The sequence below is a fragment of the Stegostoma tigrinum genome, chromosome 5 (assembly GCF_030684315.1).
Source record: "Stegostoma tigrinum isolate sSteTig4 chromosome 5, sSteTig4.hap1, whole genome shotgun sequence".
In the NCBI taxonomy this organism is placed as follows: domain Eukaryota; kingdom Metazoa; phylum Chordata; class Chondrichthyes; order Orectolobiformes; family Stegostomatidae; genus Stegostoma; species Stegostoma tigrinum.
This window is the reverse complement of record NC_081358.1, coordinates 5,757,673-5,784,418: the sequence shown is the minus strand read 5'-3', so window position 1 is coordinate 5,784,418 and position 26,746 is coordinate 5,757,673. Positions and strand designations below refer to the sequence as shown.

At 42.2% G+C, this 26,746-nt stretch overlaps 1 protein-coding gene across 1 annotated transcript in view; it reads left to right on the top strand.

The window, feature by feature from the left end:
• The window catches only part of itga9 (integrin, alpha 9), a 389,128-nt gene that overhangs the window by 312,303 nt on the left and 50,079 nt on the right, over positions 1-26,746 (top strand). The window contains exon 24 of the mRNA XM_048530144.2: positions 21,671-21,796. Within this exon, the coding sequence (XP_048386101.1) occupies positions 21,671-21,796 (126 nt within the window). The remainder of the gene's footprint in view (positions 1-21,670; positions 21,797-26,746) is intronic.

Here is a 26,746-nt window from a genome sequence, read left to right as displayed (position 1 = left end):
CCCTCATTCTCCTACGTTCCAAGGAGTAAAGTCCTATCCTGGCCAAATTCTCCCTATAGCTCAGGCCTACTAGGCTTGGCAACATCCTCGTAAATATTCTTTGCACACTTTCCAGTTTAACTATGTCCTTCCTATAACAGGGTGACCAAAACTGTACACAGTGCTCCAAGTGCGGCCTCACCAACTACTTATACAAATGTAACACAATACCCCAGATCCTATACTCAGTGCCTCGACCTATGAAGGCCAGCATGCTAAATGCCTTCTTCACTACCTTGTCCACCTGTGATGCTGCTTTCAACGAACTATGTACTTGTACTCTGAGGTTCCTCTCTTCCAAAACACTCCTCAGGACTTTACCATTAACTGTGAAAGTCCTACGTTGGTTTGACTTTCCAAAATGCAACACTTCACACTTACCTGTATTGAATTGCATTTGCCAATCCTCAGCCCACTTCCCCATCTGATCAAGATCCCTCTGTAATTTTTGGTAATCTTCCTCACTATCGACGATACATCCTAATTTTGTATCATCCACAATCTTACTAATCATGCCTCGTACATTCACATTCAAATCATTTATGTAAATAACAAGGCCCCAGCACCAACAGCTGTCACACACTGCTAGTCACAGTTTGAGAAACAACTTCAACCATCACCCTCTGCTTCCTACCATCGAGCCAATTTTGCATCCAATTAGCTTTTCTCCCTGGATTCCATGTGACCTAACCTTCGTGACTAACCTGCTGTCCGAAACCTTGTCAAAAGCCTTATTGAAGTTCATATAGACAACATCTGCTGCCCGACCCTCATCTATTCTCATGCTAACCTCTTTGAAAAGCTGTAAAAGATTTGTCGCTCATGACTTTCCCATGCACAAATGCACACTGACAATATCTAATCAGACCATGACTGTCCAAATGTTGGTTGATCCTGTCCCTCAGAATCCTCTCCAATAACTCGCTGTGAGGCTCTCTAGCCTGTAGTTCCCTGGCTTGTTTTCACTATCTTTCCTAATCATTAGAACAACATTAGCCAGTTTTCGGAACTTCACCAGTGGCTAAAGGTACAGCAAACATTTCTGCAAGGCCTGCTGCAATTCCTTCCCCAGCCTCCCACAATGTCTGAGGATGGACCTGATCAGGCCCAGGGGGTTTATCTTCCGAATGCAATGTAAGGCTTCAAACACCTCCTCTCTGTTAATATATATGCAGTCCAAAACGTCACCACTTGTTCTCCTTATTTTCTTAGCATCCATGATTCTCTCCTCAGAAAACACTAAGGAGAAATGTTCATTAAAATATTAATGCCAGCACTTCGTTGGAGGCTCACTGATGATGTTACCTAGAATGGTGATGAAACGTCTGAAAATGAACCTTACAGCTCAGCGAGCAAACTCACACCCAGAACCTCAACCTGAGCTACAAACCTTCTCAAAACTCGCTATATTCATTAAAAGTCTCCCCCTCTCCTGCGGCTCCACACATGCTGATCTTTAAGGGGACTTCTCTCCCTAGCAGCCCTTTTACTCAATATATCTATAGAACCTCTCGGGATTATCTTTAACCTTGTCTGCCAGATCCTTTCATACCCTCTTTTTGCTGTTCTGATTGCTTTCCTAAGGGTGATCCTCCACTCTTTATTGTCATCTAGGGATTCACTTGAGCCTGACAGCTTAAACCCAAAATATGCCTTCTTCTTTTTCCTGACCAGAGCCTCAATATCCCTCATCAGCCAGGGATCCCTAAACCTGCCAGCTTTCCTCTTCACCCTAACAGCGACATACCATCCCTGGACTCTTGATATCACACTTTTAAAAGCTTCCCATTTGCCGGCCATTCCTCTTCCTTCAGACAGACTCATCCATTTGACCTCTGTTAATTCCTGTCTAATGGTCTCAAAATTGGCCCTGCCCCAGTTTAGCACCTTAACCTGTGGACCTGTCCTATCTTTTTCCATAGCTGTGGTAAAACTACATTACTAGCACCATTTGCAAAGAATAATTTTGTTGGCATCAGGATTTTCTATTCTCTTAATGCCAAAGAACTAGTTGTTAGGTTATTTTTAGTTGCTTTTTGACTCTATCTAATGAAGGTTTGGCAAGTGGACTCCAATTGTATGAGGCGTTCTTTTCTGAATATTGTACAGTGTCCGTTTACAACACATTTAAGTTTGATGCTGTTTTGCCTGTTCAAAACCAGTAACTACCAACAAGCCTCGTATTATTCATACTGCTAATGGGGAACAGTTTGTCTTCAGTACACCTAACATGCCCCTTTGCGCGCCCTGAAAATATAGCAACATGCTCAGTTAAGGGGATTAACAGAGTCCTGAGTCAGATACATGAATATCCACAATGAGTGCTGGGCTTGAACCTTACCGACCTTTGAGGAACAGGATGACACAAAAGGTGTTAAGAAAACTCGGCATTATGCCAGTGGTGCAATTCCAGGTGCCCCACTATGATTTTAACCAGCGGTAGGAAAGCCTTGAGCAACTCCTCTGTGGCCAATTGAGGCCCGTAATGTTCATTCAAAGGTCATTGGGGTGTTACACATGGTGGGGAAGCTGGCACCATGTATCTAGTCCATGACCTGACCTGGCAGGGAGGAGGAGTGCCTCCTTCCTGGGCACCCTGTGTCATTCTGAAGCCTGTCCATGCAATGCCTCCTGTGCTATTCTAATCTCTGACCCATCCCGTCATTACCCTCTCCCTCCACCCTCCCTCATTAGAGCCTGTTAGCCTGGGTCTGGAGCAACCTCAGCTTACCTTAGAACCCAAGCTCCATCGCAGCAGTCATTTTCCATGACAATGGTGAAAGGCCACCCTAGGCCAAATAGTCATTGTTAAATGTCTATAGGTTGCGTTTACTGTGGATTCTGGTTAACTTGGCTTTTATTTTGGGGAGCCTGGAGTATGTCAATTCGGGCCAACTTCTCTGCTTTAAAATTTAACCAAAGCTTGGCAATTAACTGTCAGTCATCAGCTAACCCATGCATCCATATCACAATGGCTCTCACAATCAGATCAGAGCGCACTTGGCAACCTTCAGGATTCTACAGTATAAACACCTTTGTTCGATTCGTGGTAAACAACTGCACCTGCCAATCGCGAACCATTTCAACTCCCTTTCGCATTCCTTAGACGACGTGTCCATCCTGGGCCTCCTGCAGCGCCACAATGATGCCACCCGATGGTTGCAGGAACAGCAACTCATATTCCGCTTGGGAACCCTGCAGCCATATGGTATCAATGTGGATTTCACCAGCTTCAAAATCTCCCCTTCCCCCACTGCATCCCTAAACCAGCACAGCTCATCCCCTCCCCCCCACTGCATCCCGAACCTGTTCTTCCTCTCACCTATCCCGTCCTCCCACCTCAAGCCGCACCTCCATTTCCTACCTACTAACCTCTTCCCGCCCCCTTGACCTGTCCGCCCTCTCCGGACTCTCCTATCCCCTCCCTACCTCCCCACCTACACTCACCTCTACAGGCTCCATCCCAGCCCCTTTAACTTATCTGTCTCCTCTCCACCTATCTTCTCCTCTATCCATCTTCGATCCGCCTCCCCCTCACTCACTATTTATTTCAGAACCCTCTCCCCGTCCCCCTTTTCTGATGAAGGGTCTAGGCCTGAAACGTCAGCTTTTGTGCTCCTGAGATGCTGCTTGGCCTGCTGTGTTCATCCAGCTTCACACTTTTCTGTCCCCCTTTGAGGAGCTTTTATCATATAACATTAATCCTTCTTAGGTCATGCTGGCATCACAGTTTGATCTCTGTATTCTGGCAACACACATATGCTAGTTGAAGTTTGTTCTCTTTTCTGTGTGGAATTTTCTATGGAAACCATTTCCTTGTTATTTTTGTACTGTGTCTCTCATAGTTATGAACTTACAGATCTATCGAAGTAATCTGCTTATTTCTAAATTAACCATGATGTTTTATGTTTTGAAAAATTAGATCAAATCATATTTCAATCTTTTGTTCAAAATAATCAAAGAAGATGACTCATGTTTACGGAGCATCTTTAACATTTTTGGAATTAGTTCATTGCTTTTGATTTGATGTTATAAAGGAAAACATGACGTATAATTGAAAATTATAAGTTTTCTGTAGGCTTCCACTCATAACCTAGAACTAAGTCCCAGATCCATGGTTGGTTCTAATCTCTGATCTCTCCCCAGTGCAGAAACGTAACATTCAAGTTGGGGGCAGTCATAATTTAATGTATCATCATGTGCTTTGTGTTCTCTTGTATCCATGTCTGTCTGATGCCAACAAAAGTACTTTTAATTAATGCAAAGTTTATAATTGTAAAGCTCTCAGTGGTGAATTTCAGCTGCCTACAGCTGTGGAATCCCTGGAAGAATGTCATCAGCATCAATAGTGGTATTTCATCATGGGCTTTGTGTGAGGTTTCTGTCAAAGTCATGGTCATGACCAGGAGGTACATTTTAAAAATTAATTCTTTCCCCCATCTGTTGCTCTTAGCCAACCACTTTCCCTTAACAAATCATGCAAATTTATATCTAATTAGTTTGGAGAACCATGTAGCTGAAACCCTTTTCAAACTTACTACTGTATGTAGAATCTTATCAATATCGGAGGTCCTGATTACATAAAAAAATGAAGGCAGCATGAAGAGCACAATAATTAACAAAGAGCCACTTGTTTTGTAAAACATAATTGCAGACATGATCCTTAATTCCCTAAACAAAATAATTAGAATCCATTAATAAGTTTGGTTCTTGTTTCTAACACTATTGCTTTAATGGTTACAACATTAGAAAGGTGACAATGAAGTGAAAACAATCAGTTAATTTACATGACAACAGACCGAACATTCAGTTCATAATCATAAAAATTGATTTTTTTTCAAAGTCAAGAAAGGGGAACTTTGATTTCCAGAGAGACAAAGGTACACTCCTCTATATTGGCATGCAGGTACAAGAAATTAGGAAGGCAAAAGGCATGATGCAAGTGAATGAGTACCAGAATAAGAAGTCTTGCATCAATTATAAGACCACACCTTATTCATAGGATCATAGAATCGCTTCAGTGCAGAAAGATGCCATTCAGCCCATTGAATCTGCACCAACATGCTGAAGGCCAAGCTTGGTTGTTGGTGTTAGCCGGGCAGAAAAACATCCTTCCGCAACAACCCTCTTTCTTCTGTGCACCAGCCAATTTTGTATCCAATTTATGAACTCACTGTGGATCCCACATGACTTAATTTTTTGGACTGGCCTAGCATAAGGAAATTCTTTAGTAGTGACCATGTAGACAACATTCACTATCCTATCCTAATCAATCATCTTCATCACTTCCCCAAAAAAACTGAACCAAGTTCGTAAGACAAGATCTCCCCCAATTAAAGCAATGCTGAATATCAAGTCCATTCTTTGTCAAATGTGACTGAATCCTGTCCATAAGAATCTTCTCCAGTAATTTCCCTACCAATGAAATGAATCACTGATGTATAATTTCCTGGATTATCCCTGTTGCCCTTCTTAAACAAAGGAACAACTCTGGCTGTTCTCCAATCTTCTGGGATCCTGCCTGTGATTAAAGACGAGACAAAGATCTCTGTCAAGGGCCCAGCAATCTCTTCTCTTGCCTCCTTCTGTATCCTGGGATAGGTCCCATCAGGCCCTACGAACCGATGCAGCTTGATGGATTTCAAGACACACAATATCTCCTCCTCCTTAATATCAATATCCCCCAGAATATTAACATAACGCTCCCATTTTATCATCATCCATGTCCTTCTCTTTGGTGAATGCCAATGCAAAGTACTTGTTATGGACGTCATCCATTTCTTCTGGCTCCATGCATAAATTCCCTCTTTGTCCTTGAGTTAGACCTATCGTTCCCTAGTTACAGTCTTTCTCTAAATATGTGAATAAAATACCTGGGGATTCTCCTTAATACTGCTTGCCAAGGATATTTCAAGGCCCTTTCTAGCCCTCTTCTAATTTCTTGTTTCAGATCTTTTCTGCTTTCATCATACTGTTGAAGGGCCCTTTTCGATTTCACTTCCCTGAACCTTATGTATGCTTCCTTCTTCCTTTGACTAAACTTTCAATATCTCTCATCCTCCAAAGTTCATGAATCTTGCTAGCTTTACATTTTGTCCTCATAGGAACCTGCTGGTCCTGATCGACTGGATTTCAGAAGACTCTCCCATGCCAGATGTGGATTTACCCTTCAATAGCTGCTGCGATCTAATTTCTCCATCTCTTGCCCAGTATTGTTGTAATTAGCCTTCCCCCCATTCAATCCTTCACTCAAGGACTGGTCTTATCCTTAATTGTCTGAAAGTTTTCGGAATTATGATCACTTATGCCAAAATGCTCCCTCACTAAAACTTCAACCACCTTATTCCCCAGTATGGCTCTTTTCCAAGTTGAACTATCTATATATTGTTTCAAAAAACCCTCCTGGATTCACCTAACAAATTCTGTCCCTTCTATACTCCTGGTACTAGGGGATTCCCATCAATATTGCATAATTTAAAACCATCCATTTAGACAACCCTGTTTTTTTAAAATTAGTTCATGGGATGTGAACAGTGCTGGCTGGGCAGCATGTATTGCCCATTCCTAGGTGCCCTTACTAAGGGTGTGGTGAGTTGCCTTCTTGAACCACTGCAGTCAGCTGCAAATGTTTTTATATCCTTCCGCAATCATCTTACATATTTTTTGGTAGGATTCGAGTGTTACTGGCGCTTGTTACCCATCCCTAATTACTGTTGAACTGAATGGTTTACTAGCCATTCAGAAGACAATTGAACCAACACTTTTCTGTTGATCTGAGATCACATGTAGATCAGACCAGGTAAGAATGGCACATTTCCTTCCCAGAGGGCATTAATATAATAGACTTCTTACGACAATCAATGATAATTTCATCATCACAATTACTGAGACTAACTTTTAGTTCCAGATTGTTTTAAGAACTGAGCTGAAATTCCACCAGCTGCCATGGTGGGATTTGAGCATGTTTCTGAAAGCATTAGCCTGGGTTTCTGGATGATTTGTCCAGTGGCATTACTACTATGCCATTATCTCTCAGACGCAGTGAGCGTCAATGGTAATCAGATTCCCATAATAATCAAAGGCGGAACAATTGAACACTGCAGTCAGTACACCAAGTTCTGATGTAGTTTGGAGGCCAAATAGTTTCCAGCTTGGAGGGAGACGAGTGAGTCATTGTGACCCACTGGCCCACCTCTGTCAACCTCCTAGAGATTGGCTGGAGAACAACTTTGAAAGAGCTGGAAACTCAGTCAGAAGAATAATATTGGAGCAGTAGGAAACCCATGGGAAGAAGATGAAAACATTGAACATGGAATGACAAACAAAGAAATAATTCTTATAGCACAGTAAATTTATTTTGTGTTGTTCATTTAACAATCTAATTATAATATATAGTTCATGAGTTCATCCGGTCCTTTTCAAGAAAAATTCTGTTTACTGACTAATCAGTCAAGATGTTTAAATGGAAAAAAATAATCAATGCAAACATATTATTTGCAAATGGTTCAAATCAATCCACATAATTTTGCCATGACTAATTTTGTCCGGTACTGAAGTTACAAGGTGATGGAAAAAACTGATAAATAAAATATATTTGTATAAATAAACCAAACTTGGAATAATGACAGGGGCAGGCTGAGCTTAACATTCTGGGCCATCTCCCAAGAGGTTCACTTCATAGTATCGCAACAGAAGGTGAAACACAATACAGGCACATATATCTGCCTGTCAGAGCAATGTGCAGTATGATAACCTGCTCATTATTAATCATTTCTCATGTTGAAGATGTCGTGTAAATCTGTTGGGTGAGCTGCTGCAAACCAATGTGAGTTTGCCAGATGTTGGCTGAGAAGGCTAGTAACACTGATCCCCATGGCTCTCTGTAATTCGGAAGCATGCCTGAAAGAGCCCATTCCATAGAAATCTCAGAGGGGTAAAATACTATATTTATTGTGCAAAGTGTTCTGTTGGTGGTTGAAGCTTAATATGCTAGTGACATTTGAAGTGTTGTTATGAAATTGCAAACAACACAAGACTGAAAAAATGATCCTCCCTCTTTCCCTCATTATTCATTATTTCCTCATTGTCTTCTGAAGGAGGTGACTCAGGCCTGCACTAGCTCCTGGTTTTGTTGGTCACCATTCTATGATTGTGGGCCTGAGTGCAATCCCATCTTCATCCGCACACATAGCTTCCAATGGTAGAAATAAGATTGAATAATGGTGATAAAAAAGAGGGTTGTCTGAATTATCTTCCACTCCTTAAGTGATATATTATCAAGACCATGTACCTTCAAGACAAGGGTTCTTGCTTAATAAAGTAGAAGACTGCATCTGGGTTCCTTGCTGCCCATTTTATAGACCAAGCCAAGTAACTTGTTTAAAAACACCAATACCTGGTTAATTTGTAAAAACAGCAGGGATGACATCTGTCATGGAATTTTATAAAATGAATTGATTTAATTCATTTCACAATCAATCCATCTTCATTAAGGTCCACATGATGTAATGTGTTTTTGTTCCTAATGATGTTTCTCTAACATCTTAATGGTCAGAACTAAATATAGCATTGGATAGGAGCACACTGGGGAAGAATTTTTTGATTTTGACTTTGAATGGTTGCAATATTAATGATGTCCGCATCGTGATTTCCTTTCTCAAGATTGAAAGGCACACTTAACCTTGCAGTTTTGCCCCTATAACATGTTACCACAGAACTTCAGTGTGAATGGGTACCTGAGGTGGTGCGCTGAGTTCCCTTGGTATGAGCTGTAGTGTGAGTTAAACTGTGATGTAAGGTTCACATTGTGGTGGAAGATAATGTTCACGGTAAGGTTTTTGTGAGATGTGCAGTGGCACTTAGATAGTTGTTAGTCTATGAATTGTCTTTTGTAGAAAGCAGTGGAGGCCGGATTATTGAATTTGTTAAAGCCTATTTAGATAGATTTTTGATGGAGAACAGAATCAAGGGTTGCAGGAGGGAGACAGGTAGGAAGGTAGAACTGAGACCTCAACAATATCAGCCATGACCTTTTTGAATGGCAGAGCAGACTCAAATGCCTGACTAGTCTACTCCTAGTCTTAAGCCCTATGTTCTTATGGAAATTTGATGAAAGCATGTATCAAAATGTAGGCTTTTCCAGTGCATGTTTTCCATGCATTTGAATTAATGATCAGGAAATCATGTCCAGACCGTGGTATAACTTATTACAGATGTTTGTAGTGGCTGAGGTTACCAGTCTGAAGTATAAAACTGGAAAATTAATCTTGCACCTCAGACAGACAATTTATATCTGGCTCTAGAAGTTAGACTGCCAGATGTTCATTGGAGGAAAGTCATGGACTGCATGTTGAGGATTTTCCAAGATTCACTAGGTGTGTTGGGCAGTGTAATCCCCTTCAATCTGTGCAGTTTTGCAACATGTCAACAGTTATGACCAATTTGCATGCAAAATTTACAGAAAAAGCAAACTCTTATTCATGTCAATTGTAGACTGCTGTTCATGTAGGAAGCAGACCAATTTGATCACTAAGGAATGGAAAAAAATTAAATTTAGCTGTAGCTAATTGCTCTTCACTGCTGAGAGCATCTGAACACCTTTACTGGTTTCTGCTATTTTATGATGATATCGTGTATACACAGCAACTCTGCATCAAAAGTATTTGGTATTGTTTCCTTGCTCTTTTGCCATCTGTCAAATACTTTTAATGGAATGGAATTATGTTGAAATACACTAATCTATCTTTTCATATTTTCAAATTTATCATAAATAATTTTCTAGCACCAGCCAAATCTAAAAGTAATTATTGCAAAGAGTGTTTATTTCTTAGAAGCATGGAAGTCCTCAGCCTCATAATTTTACCCCAAAAAACTCTGCAGTTTATTTTTCTAGCTTTGGCATTCATTAATTTTTCTTGGCACTGGAGCCAGGTTTCTGGCTGTGCAATCTTCTCCCGCATGGGCCACATTGTTTGCATCTGTAGCATCCTTCCTCCTGTGTGTAATTAACATCCCTCCTACATCAGGACCTCCTTCCTTAGAGAAACTGTGAGCCCCACACTTTGCTTCCTGAGCATTCTAATAAATGTTGTTATCTGTCATGGTTGAATAGGTCAGCTTATCTCATTCATCCTAGAATCCCTACAGTGTGGAAACAGGCCTTTCAGCCCAACAAGTCCACACCGACCCTCAGAGCATTCCACCCAGACTCATCCCTGCATAACCCACCTAATCTACACATTCTCAAACACTATTGCAATTTAGCATGACCAGTTCACCTAACCTGCACATCGTTGGACTGTGGGAGGAAACCGGAGCACCCAGAGGAAACCCACCCAGAGACAGGGAGAACGTGCAAACTCCACACGGTTAGTTGCCTGAGGCTAGAATCAAACTCAGGGCCCTGGTGTTGTGAGGCAGCAGTGCTAACCACTGTGCCACCCCAACAGAACTTCTGCTCCCTGTTTGGGAATCAAACCCAGGCCGCAGTGGTGAAGGCACCAAATCCTAACCACTAGACAACCAGGGAATCTGTCAGTCAGCACATTCCTCACATGCTGGATAGTCATGACCGGGTCTTAAGTGTTTGGTCTTTTGTGTTTGCTTTCAAAGGAGGTCACATCATTTTTATAGTGATCCTCAGACAGCTTTTTGCAGGACTTGGGTCAATGTCATAACTCCCAAGTGAAACATTCAGAATGCCCTTGCCATGCTATCTTTGACTGCCTTGAAAGCATACCCCAAGCTCTCCTTGAAAGATTGCTTTTGGCACGTGAGTGTCAGACATTCAGGTTGCATAATGACTGCAGTTGTGTGAATATTTCAGTATGGTGTGGATATCTGGCACACCAGCCCAGGTGAGCATTTCAGTCCCTGGTACTTTGTTTTGTCATCTGATCTTCAGAAACTTCCAGAGCTGTTCAAGTCAAAGTGTTGATCTTCTTGACATCGTGTTGATACACAGTAAAAGCCTCATGTGTAGACCTTCAGTAAAATTACTCTTCATTCCCAAAATGATGGTTGAGATCTGCTGAAGACCACATTTGCTTTGACAATTCTTACATGTGTCTCATCATTACTGTAGGCAGCTTAAGAGAATGCACTGCCAAATTAATTACACCTAATAATTCCTGACAGGCTTTGTTTATGTACTGAAGCCTTGGGTTTGATATAGGGCTTTCCTTGCACAGGATGATGAATAATTCAGATTTTGTTTTCATGCTCGTTGTAAGGCTGTAGTTGTTACTTGGAGTTATTGGAGAATAAGCCGCACCTTCATCGTGCATGTCCATCTGTGAGCTGAAAGTTTGTGTACAGTCATTGGCTAACAGGAGGTCACAAAGAACACCTTTACACACCTTGGTCTTTGCCTTGAGTTGTCTCAGATTACCATAGATCATCATAGGAACTGGTGTAGGCCATTCAGCCCAATGACCCCCACACCATTCAATACAATTGTGGCTGATCAAACAGTTCAGTGCCTCTTACACATGTTATACCTATAACCCTGGACACCATTCTTAACAGAAACCTATCAATCTCTACCTTAAACATACTCAAAGACTGAGATTCCTCAATCATCTAGGGTAGAGATTTCAAATGTTTTATAGCACTCTGAGTAAAAGTATTGCTCATCCCAGACCTAAATGGTATCCCACTTATTTTTAATTTATACAATCTAGTTACACAGAGTGGGAAACATCTTGTCTGCACAATTCTGTCTATTCCTTTACTTTGTAAATTACATGAGATTACTTCATATTCTTCAGAACACTAGAGAATGCAGGTCCAGTTTGACCAATTTCACCGTATAGATGGTTGGCAGGGTGTGCAGCCCTGGTTAACTCCAACACTGATGGGAAATGTCAAACTATCGTGATGAATTTCTTCTGGTAGCCAAATTTCATCATTACTGTTCAAAGGCTGCCATGGTTGACCATGTCAACAATCTTGGTTTAGATCAGGTAATGTGGTACAAAGGTCCATGTTCTGTCTCTCCTGGAGCTGTTCAATGGCACAGTCCAATTCAACGGTTCCTTTGCTTTTTCTGACGCTGCACTGAACTTTCTGACAGAAGATCTTGCTGGAGATGTTATCCTAAGCGGTTCAGAAGGATTCTCACAAAGAAATGGAGAGCATCTTTCTGTGATTTAGACTTGTTGTACGAACATTGTTAATCTGTCAGTACTGAAAATTGGTGATGAGTCTATACACAGGCCGATAAGCAGGGTTTCTGCTTCAACCAAGTGACTTGTGTCTCTCTCAGCTTACACTGAGCAGCCCTGTGAATGCTTCGTAAACATAGTGCATAGATGGTGATGACATATCATTGAGGTAAAGCATGTCCAGGCAGTCCTTTTGTTTCTGGATTACGTTTTTCACTGAACCAATGATACTTACAATAGGTAGAACCAACAGTCTCTAGAGCAGTGTAATACAGTACATACCAGAAATCAATTGGTCGTCCTCAATGCTGTCAGTGTACATTTTAAATATACGTGCCCACCTTATGGGTTTCTCCGGAAGAAACCTTTTATGTCTGCCTGTTTGAGCCTTGAGATATTTTTTGATCTTCGTACTCTTGGTTTTCTGGGGAGATGCTTTGTAAGGTTTAACATCAAAATGTTGTGAGAGTGGTCAGCCCAACAGTCCAACACATGTCTTTCGTTACATGTGCTTGATTAGCAATTCTCCATGTTTGCACTTCCAGGAGTTTGCTATGAAGAGGGAGAATGCCAATAGCATGGGCTCAACCCCTGCACTGGCTGATATTATGAAGGCCTGACCTTTTCAAACTCATCCTTACCTGAGACATGGTTAAACCCAGCACCAGTTGCCTCTCTCTCACGATAGAGCAGCCTAATGGTCCTCTGCAATTATGGCAACTTTATCTTACATCCAACCATTAACTCCTGGTGATCATGAATTAGCTCCAGACTAAAACCAGAGATTTTCTAAAATACACAGACTTTTCTTACATTACACTCAATTAGTTTTCACCCTTTGCCCAAAATATTCCTTCCTGATGTTCAAACAGTAGAATCACATCCCTATGATGCAATTAAAACTAAGTTGTAGGGTGGATGATTTGTACCTTTTGGAATGCACCTTGGTAAATTGTATGTGTGCAGCCCATGCTATTCCTTCAGTAGACCGAGGCAGCCTAATGCCCAGAACCAGGATACATTGAGAGTCCCAGACACAGGAATGATTTTCCTAAGCATAAGATCCCTGCAGTGTGCAAGCAGGTCATTCAGCCCACTGATGAGCATCTCACTCAGACCCGCTCCCCTATAACCATGCATTTCCCGCAGCTAACCCACCTAGCCTGCACACTGGGAAAATTAGCATGGCTGATCCACCCTAACCTGCATATCTTTGGATTGTGGGAGGAAACCCACGAAGATCTAGGGAGAATGTGCAGACTCCACACAGACAGTCATCTGAGGCTAGAATTGAACCCAGGACCCTTGAACCGTGAGGCAGCAGTGTGAGCCACTGAGCCACTGTGTCACCCCCTTGTGCTGCTGTAAGTAATCTCATTCACTATAAATGAGCATCTGAAATTTAATCATGCATTGTTCATAATTTTCTGAGCATTGCTTTAAACAAGCACTAATTCATGGAGGGCTTTCTTGCAATTTGCTTCGGTTGGCAGTGGTTCCCTGCTGATGCAAAGGGGACCAGAAATTATCATTTCTGCTTCAATCTAATCACCATTCCCTGTTGTATCTGCATTACTAACATGCATTAAAACTTTCTACAGTGGTGTCAATCACCAGAGAACAGAGCTATCACTTTACAGATTCCTCCATTTGCTTAGACTGGCGCTATATTTGTTGATTAACCCATATTGCCTGTTTTACAGTTGCAGGGTACTTAGTTTTTAAAGCATTAATGGCACAAACCAAGGAGAAAGAAATTTGCTGACTTGTCTCATCTTATATGGAAATTTCATCAAAGCTATTTATCTGAACAATTTTCTGATCTTTCTCCAAGGTTTGATCACTTAATGCTTTACATGTGGCAGAGTTTCCAGAGTAGAGGAATAAGTTACAGTTTAAGATTTACTTCTTCATAAGTAATAAATTTGTATAGCCAGTAAACAGTAGAACTTTGTAAAGATCTTCCAAGATGTGCTCTTTGGTCAGCTATTACTTTTGAGACCATTCTGTCTCTGCTCGGTCACTTTCTCAAATACTGCCGCAGAGTGACCTTCACTGGGAACTGTGATCAACGATACATAAGTGAATGATGCATTCATTAAAATGAACCAGCAACAACATGAGGGAAATCTTTTATAAGCAACAAGTGTTTAGGATTCAATGATAGTAGGAACTGCAGATGCTGGAGAATCTGAGATAACAAGGTGTACAGCTGGATGAACACAGCAGGCCCAACAGCATTAGAGGAGCAGGAAAGCTGATGTTTCAGGCCTAGACACTTCTTCTGAAATGGGGGAGGGGGAAGGGGATCTTAAATAAATAGGGAGAGAGGGGGAGGCGGATAGAACATGGATTAAGGAGAAGATAGGTGGAGACGGAACAGACAGCTCAAAGAGGTGGGGATGGAGCCAGTAAAGGTGAGTATAGGTGGGGAGTTAGGGAAGGGATAGGTCAGTCCGGGGAGGACGGATAGGTCAAGGGGGCGAGATGAGGCTAGTAGGTAGGAGATGGGGGAAATGGGAAATCCACATCAATTGTGGTACTGCAGGAGCCCAGGATGGATATGTCGTCTGAGGAATGGGAGGGGGAGTTGAAATGGTTCGCGACTGGGAGGTGCAGTTCACACTAAACAACTGCACCTCCCAGTCGCGAACCATTTCAACTCCCCCTCCCATTCCTCAGACGACATGTCCATCATGGGCCTCCTGCAGTACCACAACAATGCTACCCAAAGGTTGCAGGAACAGCAACTCATATTCCGCTTGGGAACCCTGCAGCCCAATGGTATCAATGTGGACTTCACAAGCTTCAAAATCTCCCCTCCCCCCACTGCATCCCAAAACCAGCCCAGCTTGTCCCCACCTCCCTAGCATGTCCTTCCTCCCACCTATCCGCTCCTCCCACCTCAAGCCCCACCCCCATCTCCTACCTACTAATGTCATCTCGCCCCCTTGACCTGTCCGTCCTCCCTGGACTGACTTATCCCCTTCCTACCTCCTCACCTACACTCACCTTTACTGGCTCCATCCCCGCCTCTTTGACCTGTCAGTCTCCTCTCCACCTACCTTCTCCTTTATCCATGTTCTATCCGCCTCCCCCCTCTCCTTATTTACTTAAGAACCCCCTTCCCCTCCCCCATTTCTGAAGAAGGGTGTAGGCCCGAAATACCAGCTTTCCTGCTCCTAAGATGCTGCTTGGCCTGCTGTGTTCATCCAGCTCCACACCTTGTTATCTCATATGCAGATTGAAGTCACTCATGATAACTGTGTCGTCATGATATCTCATCACCCAATTCAGACCATGCCCCACACTTCTGTAACTCTTTGGTAACCTATAAATAACTTCATCCAATGTTTGCTACCCCTTCCTGTTTCCTAGTTCCACTGAAACTGATTCCATACATTTATCCTCCCATCCGGTATCTTCCCTTACTAATGCACTGATCCCATCCCTTATTATCAGTGCAGTTTCACCTCTCTTTCCTTCTTGTTTGCCCTTCTGAAAAATCAAATACCCTTCAGCATTCAGTCCCCTGTCCTGGCTGCCATACAGCCATGTTAGAGTTGATCTTTCCCTTGGGAAATCTTTGTCGTGTATTTTGTTACGTTTTACTCATCTTTGTATCCTTTTCCACTTGCCAGGATTTGTGCTATTTTTGTGTTTTTTTTTAAGTTTTATTTTGGTTATCCATGGCTTTATTTTTGTTGACATGTAGATGTCTTGCTTCTTAGGAATATTTTAGTCGGTGGGGCTAATACAACCAAAGCAGAAGCAGATTGTATTTTTGCCACTGATCCCCTGTCTTTTTACTCATTAACAGATTTTTCCGTGTGACTGGCTTTGTTTTTGTCTCAGTATTATCTGAATTTAGTATCATGGTAGCTGTAACAAAGTTTTTCCCTTTCAAACATTACTTTGAAGTCAATCATTCGTGATCATCATGAGATAAATGTTCATGTATATTTAGACTAGTATTTCGATCTGGTTTCTTGCCAGATCTGATGTGACTTGTCCTTTTGTTGATCCCAGACATTGGTGCAGAAATATAGAAGCAGTGAAGACATTGGTACACACTAGAGAAGCCAATCTACTTTCCCCAACCTATCTGAAGTTAAAATTCCCCATTAAACCACTCTGCCCTACCAGGGCCTTGATGCACAGCTCCTACTTAAATCCTTCTTCCTGATTTTCAGTTCTACCCTTAAAATCTCCATTGTCTGTTTATGCCTTGTGATATTGCTTCCTACAGTGAAACGATTTCATCTGTAGACACTTATTTTCCTCATGGACCTAATAACCCAGTTTATTGACTGTCTTGCAGTTATTTCTTAGCAATGGCTGAAATGTTACACATTTGAAATTGAATCTGTGGCCGTAATTCATTCAGTTAAGTTGCTACACATTGGCACATTTGATTAATTGGGCCATGCACTAACAGTGGGTTCTGACAAAGCATCTCTGGACTGAAATGTTAACTCTGTTTTCTCTCTACAGATGCTGCCAGACCTGCTGAGTTTCTCCAGCACTTTCTGTTTTAGTTGCAATCTATTCTATTTTTGTGCTGTAATGTATCACTTGCAAGTTTGTTCTTTCTTGCCCCTATTTTAAACAATTCACATCATTTAGTTCTTGCCTTACCTGTCTAAAGTACAAATTCTGGTTGCTGTTCTTATTGGTTTGATGCTTGGTGTGACACCGTATAAAGCGTTTGCTCACATAGCAATCAATGCAGCCGGTAAGAGTGCCACAGTCATTACGACAATAACTACTTTTTGCAAATATTGTTATTTCTAATTCAACTTCCCCATTGTTGTTAATTGACTAATGGATATCAGCCAGTTTCTGTTGGGAGTTAGCAATTTTCCTAAGCATTTTTACTGAACATCCGCTGCAACAGAGACACTAGCCTCCAGAAGGATGGTTGTAGCATGTAGAACTTGAAGTTTGCACATATTAAACTGAACAGGTCATTCTTAAAGTAATATTACAGTGTATAAGCAATAGGGGCTCCAAATGTGGCCATTACTCAGATAAAATTTAACAGAAAAATAGTCCCACAGGTTTACTTCCTCTGTTTTAAAAATTAATTTTTCTGATTTTACTCACATTCAGAGTCCTGCTGGGGACAATTAATGCAATGTTTAATTGCAGCAGTGTGGTAAACAGAACCCAGGCAGCTATGTCAGTAATGTTTGTAACACTCGTTTCCAAAGATGAGAATGGTTGGGCCAGTTCACTGGACAATGTAGAGACCTTGTATCAGAGAGAGTAGGAACTGCAGATGCTGGAGAATCTGAGATAACAAGGTGTAGAGCTGGATGAACACAACAGGCCAAGCAGCATCAGAGGAGCAGTTGCTGATCAGTAATAATTAAATATAAACAGTTGAAAGGAAAACATCATAGTCCCGTTTTAACCTTTGCACTGATAAGGATAGGCAGGGCAAGTATTCAACATTTAGACAGCATCTATTTAGAGATGTTCCCTATGGTAGTGTCCCTATCTCTGAGCCAGAAGCCTGATTCCAGGTCCCATCTTCTCCTGAGATGTTTAATGATGTCTCTAAACTGGCTTAACAGGGCTCATGTGGTACACCAGTAATGCCTCTACCCTTGAGCTGGGGAATCAGGGCTCAAATCCTACCTGCCCCAGAGATGTGCCATACCCTATCTGAACAGATTATGTAGAAATATATGCAGAGATGGTCGGATGCCCTCCTGAGGAAGGGTCATCAGACCCAAAAGGGTTAACTCTGTTTTTCCCTTTACAGATGCTGCCAGACCTGCTGAGCTTTTCCAGCAACTTCTGTTTTTGTTCCTGATTCACAGCATCCGCAGTTCTTTCAGATTTTACATAGAAATATACATTTGCATATTGTGCACCTGCCTGTTTTTAAATTTGTGCGTTTGAGAACTATCAAAAATGATTGCCACAGGCCGGCAAGAGTGTTACAAGTAGTTAAAAACTGGTGATTGACCGTGCCATTCAGAGTGCAGCTATTTTAACCTCATGTCAAATTACAGTCAAGTTGTGTGCTAAAACTTCAGAGAAACACAAATAGTTCTTGGCACTGATACTTGCCCTTTTTGTTTTGTAGGTGTCCACTCTTTCAGGTGCTTGCCTGAATTCTTACTTATTAGCCATGTAATGATAGACACTGAATTTGGATGTGAGTCTAGTCTCTAAGATGGTCAGGAGGACAAGGGGTTAAAATAGAACTGCAGATGCTGGAGAATCCAAGATAACAAAGTGTGAGGCTGGATGAACACAGCAGGCCAAGCAGCATCTCAGGATGAAGGGTCTCGGCCCGAAATGTCAGCTTTTGTGCTCCTGAGATGCTGCTTTTCCTGCTGTGTTCATCCGCTTCACATTTTGTTATAAGGGGTTAAAATGACCTCTGTCTCATGCTGATGATGACTTGGACACCTCTGATCTGTCTGGTTGGGCTTGTCTCACAGCGAAAATTGGTATTTTTCCCCTGTGTGAGATATGTCGTTGATGCTCACTGTCAAAGATGGTCAGATGATCTTTTGTTACCTTGGCCTCCTGAAGGGAGCTGGAGTGTAGGGTGTAAAGAGAACAAAGGAATTGGTGGCCCTGTTTGGAACTGGAAATGGAGCTGTTACAGTGCAATATACTATGGCTTTAAGAAGTGTATTTTGTTCTGGTTTTTGCTTATGAACAAAGGTTGAGATAGAATTACCGAGCAGTCTGCTCAAAGCCAATAAAGCAAACAGCTAGTGAAGCCTTGGAGTTTGTTTTTAAAGTTAGAAAAATAGAAGCAGCCCGATGGGTGGGATCAAGATCTCACAAAACCAGGATTTTTCGTTCTACCTTTCTGCAGATGTTGGGAACTTAAAATTAGATGTGGAAACTCTTATTCCTCTGTTGTTACAGCTAAAAGTTGGGGTTCTCTTCCTGCTGCTAGAATTGCTTGTGAGACAATCTATTTTAGTAAATTTGCCTTCGGCAAGGGTGTGTTTGTTTGATGCTACTGATTTGGAACAGTTAATTAGTAATAGCTAATTTATATATGATTTTGTTAACCATTTTGATAGAGTTATAGTTGAGCCAATTCTTTTCTTTTTATTTCGTCTGTATTTCATCTGTGGTGTAAAAATAAAGTGTTTTTGACTGAAGTCGAGTCGTTTGACTAATCAACTTACATCTAGAATGCCACGCCTTAAACATAACTTCAAAATAAGGAGGAGTTAGGGGCCAGGCTGTCTGCTTAATATATTTTGAGGGGCTTTGGTGTGGTCCACAACAACAGTGAGTTTGTGTGATTCTAACTTAGTCTGTGCTGGATGGGACAGGAGCAGGAGAGCTGGGGGTGGTGAAAAAGTTCTAGCATACTGAGCTGTTGCAGCAAGGTGGAGGCATGGATGATCATAGACCTGAAACATTAAGTCTCCCTGTCCACAGATATTGCCTGACTTGCTGGGTCTTCCCAGCAATTTTCTTTTTCATTTGCTTGCCCTTTGGAGTGTTTCAGTAGGTCTGCTGAATGATATCTTGCTCTTTGGCTAGACATTCTGCACCAAAATTTCAAGGAGAGTGGAGTGCGGGGCATGGTTAGTGTCTGAGAATCTTAGACAGTCTCTGATAGATCCTGCAAGTGCAGTTGTGAACACAGCCCAGGAAGGTAGTCTGTATTCAGGCAATGTATCCTAACTTTAAGAGGTACAGTCAAATAGGCTGCAGGAGAAGACTCAAGTCAGTCACTGCCTGTGCACAGTGGGCAAGCTGCCAATTTCCTGAGTTTGGGTGGCCAGCCTGCCAATCCAATTGGAATGTTGGTGATATTTTGGGAGCCTTTTGTTTACAGCACTTCCCACCGTCATCCCACCACTCCCCTCCACATCCCCTGACCTGATTCAAGCTTTGAGTCAAAATCTGAACTGCTAAAACTTGCTCAACTTAAGGCTTAAGAAAGGCATGGCTGTGAAACAAATACTTCTGAGAACAGGCTGATGTTTTCGCCACAACGACTGACAGAGCATCAACAGGCCAGAATCTGACTTTCTAATGTTGACTGTGGAAGCGAGGGAGGCACATAATGCTGCTGTTGAAGTTAAGCCAAAGATCCCAACTGGGATGTTGCCATACTTGAAACATCCAGTGAAGTTGTTGGCTTCGATCTCGTTTTCTGAGGATTGGAAGTGCAGAATTCAACAACCCTGTTTTTATGTAGCATTTTCAACATAATTAATTGTCCCAAAGCACTTCAAAAGAGAGTCAGAAAGCAAATATTTTATATTGAGCCAAATGACCGAAAGCTTGGACGATGATACAAGCTCTAGAAAAAGCCTTAAAAGTGAAAGGGGTGGGAAAGAGATGGAAAAGGTTAGGGATGGAATTACAGAGCTATTTTAACATCTTGGCTTTGATGGCATAGCTCCAAATAGTGAAATAATTAAAATTGTTGACAGTCAAGAGACCAGAATTACAGGAGCACAGATATCTTGGATGGCTTTGGGTCTGGAGGAGTTCACAGACATTAGCAAAAGTGCAGTCGTAGAGGGACTCAAAAATAGGATGAGAAAGTGCTTTCTCCACTAGAAAAGAACAGAGACCTGAAAAGAGAAGGGCACTGAGTAGACAGGGCTTGGTGTGTGTCAGAACATAATCTGTGGAATCTTGGATGACTTCAAATCAAATGCTGCCTCCCTTTGCTTCTTAATTTCATATTTTTGTCAAGGATTGGCCAAAGGCCACAATGAGACCAGGAGCTGAGGGGGAAATCAGACTCACAAGGAACTCAAGCCCATGAGGAAGCCAAACTAAACATTAGAGAGTCAGGCAAAAGCCACATACTCTGGACACCAGAAATCTGAAAAAGAAAAGTAGAAAGTGCTAGAGAAACTCAACAGACCTGGCAGCAACCATGGAGAGGGAAAAACAGAGTGAATGTTTCAAATCAATTATTAACTCTTCTTCCGGATTGTTTAGGGTATTGCTGTGTAAGTAACATTTAATATTACAGCCAACAACACCTTCCATTGTATCGCTGATAATTGATTGGATGGTAATTAGAAAGGTTAGATCTGTAGATGTAGTAAGGACTGCAGATGCTGGACGTCAGAATCAATAAAATCTGGAGCAGGAAGAGCACAGCAGGTCAGGCAGCATCAGAGTAGCAGGAAATTCACCGTTTCAGGGCAGGACCTTCCATCAGGACTTGAGAACCAAGGTCCTGATGAATGTTCAGGACCCGAAAAGTTGACTTTCCCACTCCTCTAATGATGCCAGACCTACTGTGCTCCTCCAGCTCCCATTTTTGTAGATTAGGTTTGTCCTGATTTTTGTATACAATAAACAACTGAAAAATTTTCCAAATTCTTAAGTAAATGCCAGTGTTATAGCTATACTGTAATAATTTGGCTTGGTGCACATCTATTTCTGAAGTACAAACCTTCAGCCCAGTAGTCTAAAGCTCACTGATCCTGGTTTTGTTCTTTTTTAAGGTTGAACACGAGGGAGGCAACTGCACCTACCACAGGAACCCTGAACCCTGCTTCATACCTCACGATAAGGAGAATATTTTCCACACGATCTTTGCTTTCTTCACCAAGTCTGGTAGGAAGGTGTTGGTGAGTGAAGACTTTCAAAATAAAGTGTCACATGGGTTGTCATTTAAGGTAACACAGTAGATTTAGTTTGTCCATCAGATGGCACAAGAAAAAGATGAACCACAAGGTTAGTAGTAAATTAACTTTAAAAAAGGAACTTGGGCTTTTGCATAAATTAATCAGTCAAATAGATGTGTTGCGTCATGTGCTAATTATGTTGGAGGATGGGATATACCTGAGATATTAGAAAGAAACAATAGCTTAATTTCCTGTTTCCCCTATCCCCTGCAACGTTTCCTGTAATACAATGAACATATATGAATTTGATGTAAAGGTAATGTTAAAAGTCCAGTTATAGCATCTTTAGTGGCCTGTTCCCTGATGGGACCCTTGTACATAGAAAATAGGGTCTTGTGGCCAAGTGGCAACATTCCTGTTTCTGAGCCAAAAGCTTTGAGCTCAAGTCCAATTCTAGGATTTGAAGATCAAGGTAAATGCATTTATAACATTACAAAACAAGTTGAAGATCAATTGGTACATGCTTCCAACACATGCCAATGGTAAGCAGTAAAAGTGGGAAAGATTCCTGTCCAGTCTTGTGAGAGAAAGAAATTGGAGTTTCTATTATCACTGTCTACAGCTCAGGATACAGCATGCATAGAAAACGTCTGTGTTGTCATTGCAACCTCGAGTGGTTCGGTTCCACGTTGATAGGTCTCACTTGACCCACTGTATTAGATTCCCTACAGTGTGGAAACAGGCCCTTCGGCCCAACAAGTCCACACCGCCCCTTGAAGCATTCCACCCAGACCCATCCCCCTATAACCCACGCATACCTGTTTGGTGTGGCACCACAATGATAGAGGAGCCTCATTTGTTAATAATAGCTGAGTTTTGATTGTCTGACCTGAATTCCTATCCAGGGAGGTATCAGAAATTAAGGCTGACAATTCAGGTAATCATTATTTTGTCTTACTTGTAAAGAATGCTTACTTATATGAGGATGAAACAGGGCTTCCAATGCCACAGATAATAAAGTGTGAAGCTGGATGAACACAGCAGGCCAAGCAGCATCTCAGGAGCACAAAAGCTGATGTTTCGGGCCTAGACCCTTCATCAGAGGGCCCAAAACGTCAGCTTTTGTGCTCCTGAGGTGCTGCTTGGCCTGCTGTGTTCATCCAGCTCCACACTTTGTTATCTTGGATTCTCTAGCATCTGCAGTTCCCATTATTTCCAATGCCACAGAACTGCTCTTCAGAGCGAATAACAATGAGCAGGAGGAGGGAAAAACATCTCTATGCTGACTTTGAGCTGTGTCTCTGGTATCTTAGCAACAAGCCCCTGCTGAGCCACATACCACCTTTATGCTCCACCTCAGCACAGGTTGGCAAACTGTGATGTCTTCAAACTATCTGTGATGCCTCTTTATAGTCTGTACATCACAAACAATCTAGGACTGCATTCTTGTCCAGGAGTAGGGTGCGCACAGTCGGCAAAATTCCAGGTGCTGTGAATTTGACTTTCAAAAGTGCGTGCCCAGTCATCAGATTTTAGGCCCAGGAAGTTTGAACTATTTTAGACGACTGGGCTACCCAGGGATCATAGAATCCCTACTGTGTAGACTGAGGCCAATTGACCTATTGAGTCTGCACCAACCCTCGGAAGAGCATCCCAACTAGACCGTGCGCTCCCCCATTTCTGTAATCCAGCATTTACCACCACAGCCAATCCACCCAGCCTGCTCATCCCTGGACACGGTGGGCAATTTCCCATGGTCAATCTATCTAACTTGCACATCTTTGGACTGTGGGAGGAGACCAGACTATCCAGCAGAAACCCAGCAGACACAGGGAGAAAGTACTCAATCCACACAGACAGTCACCTGAGGTTAGAATTGAATCCAGATCCATGGTGCCTGTGAGGCAGCAGTGCTCACCACTATTCCACACTCACTTATGGAAGTAGTGAGTAGGTTGTGGAGGTACTTTGGTCAGAAAGCCTGCCTTGTGGCTCTGGCACTGTGTCAAGGTTTTAAAAAGGAAGAGTGAAGTACAAAGCATTCTTGCAAAGCTTATGCCCCCTCACCTTGACATGCACCCCGTGTCTCATCATGAAACTTTGATGCCACATCGTTCCCTGCAACCACCTTTTAATTCCTTGTATCTTCCATGAAAACGTATGTTTCTCTACCCGCCCCATGGTGCTTCATGACCTATACCCACTACCTTTGGCACTTACACCTCCATGCCAGCTCACCCTGCATCCACCATGGACAGACCTCAGCACTCTTACAGAAACGAAACAAAGTTTAAGAATCTATTGCAGACTTCACTATATTAAAGCAAAGCATTTTCTTACATAAAACATTATTAATTTTACATGCCTCAACCAAATAAATCCTTATAAATGTCATTCAAGTGCAAGTCCCTTATAACAACAAGCTATCTGGAATTCAAAGTTCCAATTCAAAGAATCTATAATCGCTTACAGTGATCAATCAAACAGTGAAATAGCAGGTATCCTACTTTAGTAATGGAAGGTTATGAAATCAGTCATGCAGACCAATTCCATTAATGTAATTTCTCAGGCTGATGTCAACACACTGACTGAGATAATTAGGAATGATTTTTGAAAATCTTTTTTTCCCAAAGACATAAAGCACAAATTTTAAAGACCTCGACAACTTCCTTTGATAGTTGCTGTTGACTGTTCCTCAAGACGGTATTTTCTGGGCCTTTTGACAGATCCTATTGTCACTTGCTTTGATAATACTGAGTTACTATTGACAGGTTAATTAATAGTTCCAATAAGCGTGACAGTTAATGAGTTTATAAACTTTCTATGCACATTCACATCATTACAATTCGAAATGGTACCTCACCCCCCAAAAAGGGGCACTTTTTCCCTCCAAGAGTATCCCAAGATTATATCTCTCCAAAGGGATACTCTGGCTATTAGAAGAAATGCTCAAAGTACAGACCCACTTTTAGGTTTGCACAGTCCTATGCTGCAAACATCCAACTTGATTGGAGGCAGATTCTGATTTATATGACCAGCTGCCTTCATGAAGTACACAAGTGTGAAAGGTCACGTGCCCCCAAGAATTTGAGAAGAGTTATGCTCCACCATTTGTGACATGATAGAGAGGCTCAGCATCATTGTAAAAATCCAGGCCTTAGTATCTCACTAATCAAAACTCTACTCCCAAGAGGAAAGCCTATCATTTGTTAAAATACCACAAATCTGAATCTGTACTTAATTGTTATGATTCCCAGCTGAAATTATTATCAGACAAGCCAGAACCGAGATAGGAACCTTGCTTGATAAACAATATTTCTGTTTGGCTTGCTTTTAATGAAGTGTTCTTTCTCTGAAACGCAAGCATGCCACACAGCAGATTTTGCATTAACAACAAAATGGGAAGTTTAATACAAAAGAAATGATGAAAAAATAAAAGTTGAGATTAATAATAATACAAATTCAAAGATATGGAACAGAAAGTAAAAATTGTAATCCAATTAATCTGAAAACACCTTTATAAATTGAAAAGAAACAAAGCAGCTTTAGTTTAGTACCAAAGCCACTGCTCCTGGGACTGTTTCTAAAAATACAACACGTATAGTACTTACAAACGAATCCCTGTATCTCGCATCTTGGTATGTTTAAGTCACCTGTAACTTGTGAAGTCAGAGTTACTGCCTTTGATATAAGGGCCTCAGTGACCAAGTGTGGCATTAAGGGGCTGTAGGAAAAGTGGAGTTAATGATAATCAAGGGGAGTAGCCTCCTCTGTTTGGAGTCAAATTGAGCACAAAGGTAGATGCTTGTAGCTGTTGGAGGTTAGGAGTTTTGTTGGGTTGAATTTTAGATCCAATCATCTTCAGCTGTGCTTTAATCAATGACTTCCCCACACCACCATCAAAAAGCCAGACACGGGCTGTCCACTGATCACCGCACAATGTTCGGCTCCATTCACAACTTATCAGATGCTGGAGTAGTTCATGTCCAAATGGAGCAAGGCCTGTACAATATCCAGGCTTGGGCTGACAAGTGACAAGGAGCATTTGTACCACACAAGGGCAAGACAATGATGTAATGACCATCATTAATAAGAGAGAATCTAACCATTGTCCATTAACATTCAACGACATTACCATCACTGAATTCCCCTATCATCAACATCCTAGCTACTATTCATCAGAAACTGAAATGGACTAATCATATAACTCTCACCAGGACGTCCTTGTCCGCTCTATACTCCCCTCCCACCACATCCGGCACTTTTCCCTGCAACCGCAGGAAATGCTACACCTGCCCCTACACCTCCTCCCTCACACCCATCCCAGGCCCCAAGAAGACCTGCCACATCAAACAGATGTTCACCTGCACATCTGCCAATGTGGTATACTGTATCTGCTGTTCCCATTGTGGCCTCCGCTACATCGGGGAAACCAAGCGGAGGCTTGGGGCCCACTTTGCAGAATACCTCCGCTCGGTTCGCAATAAACAACTGCACCTCCCAGTCGCAAACCATTTCAATACCCCTCCCATTCCTCGGATGACATGTCCATCCTGGGCCTCCTGCAGTGCCACAAGGATGCCACCTGAAGGTTGCAGGAACAGCAACTCACATTCCGCTTGGGAACCCTGCAGCCCAATGGTATCAATGTGGACTTCACAAGCTTCAAAATCTCCCCTTCCCCCACTGCATCCCAAAACCAGCCCAGCTTGTCCCCACCTCCCTGACCTGCCAATCCTCCCACCTATCCCCTCCTCCCACCTCAAGCCCCACCCCCATCTCCTACCTACTAACCTCGTCCCGCCCCTTTGACCTGTCCACCCTCCCTGGACTGACCTATCCTCTCCCTAACTCCCCACCTACACTCACCTTTACTGGCTGAATCCCCACCTCTTTGACCTGTCTGTCTCCTCTCCACCTATCTTCTCCTTTATCCATCTTCTATCCACCCCC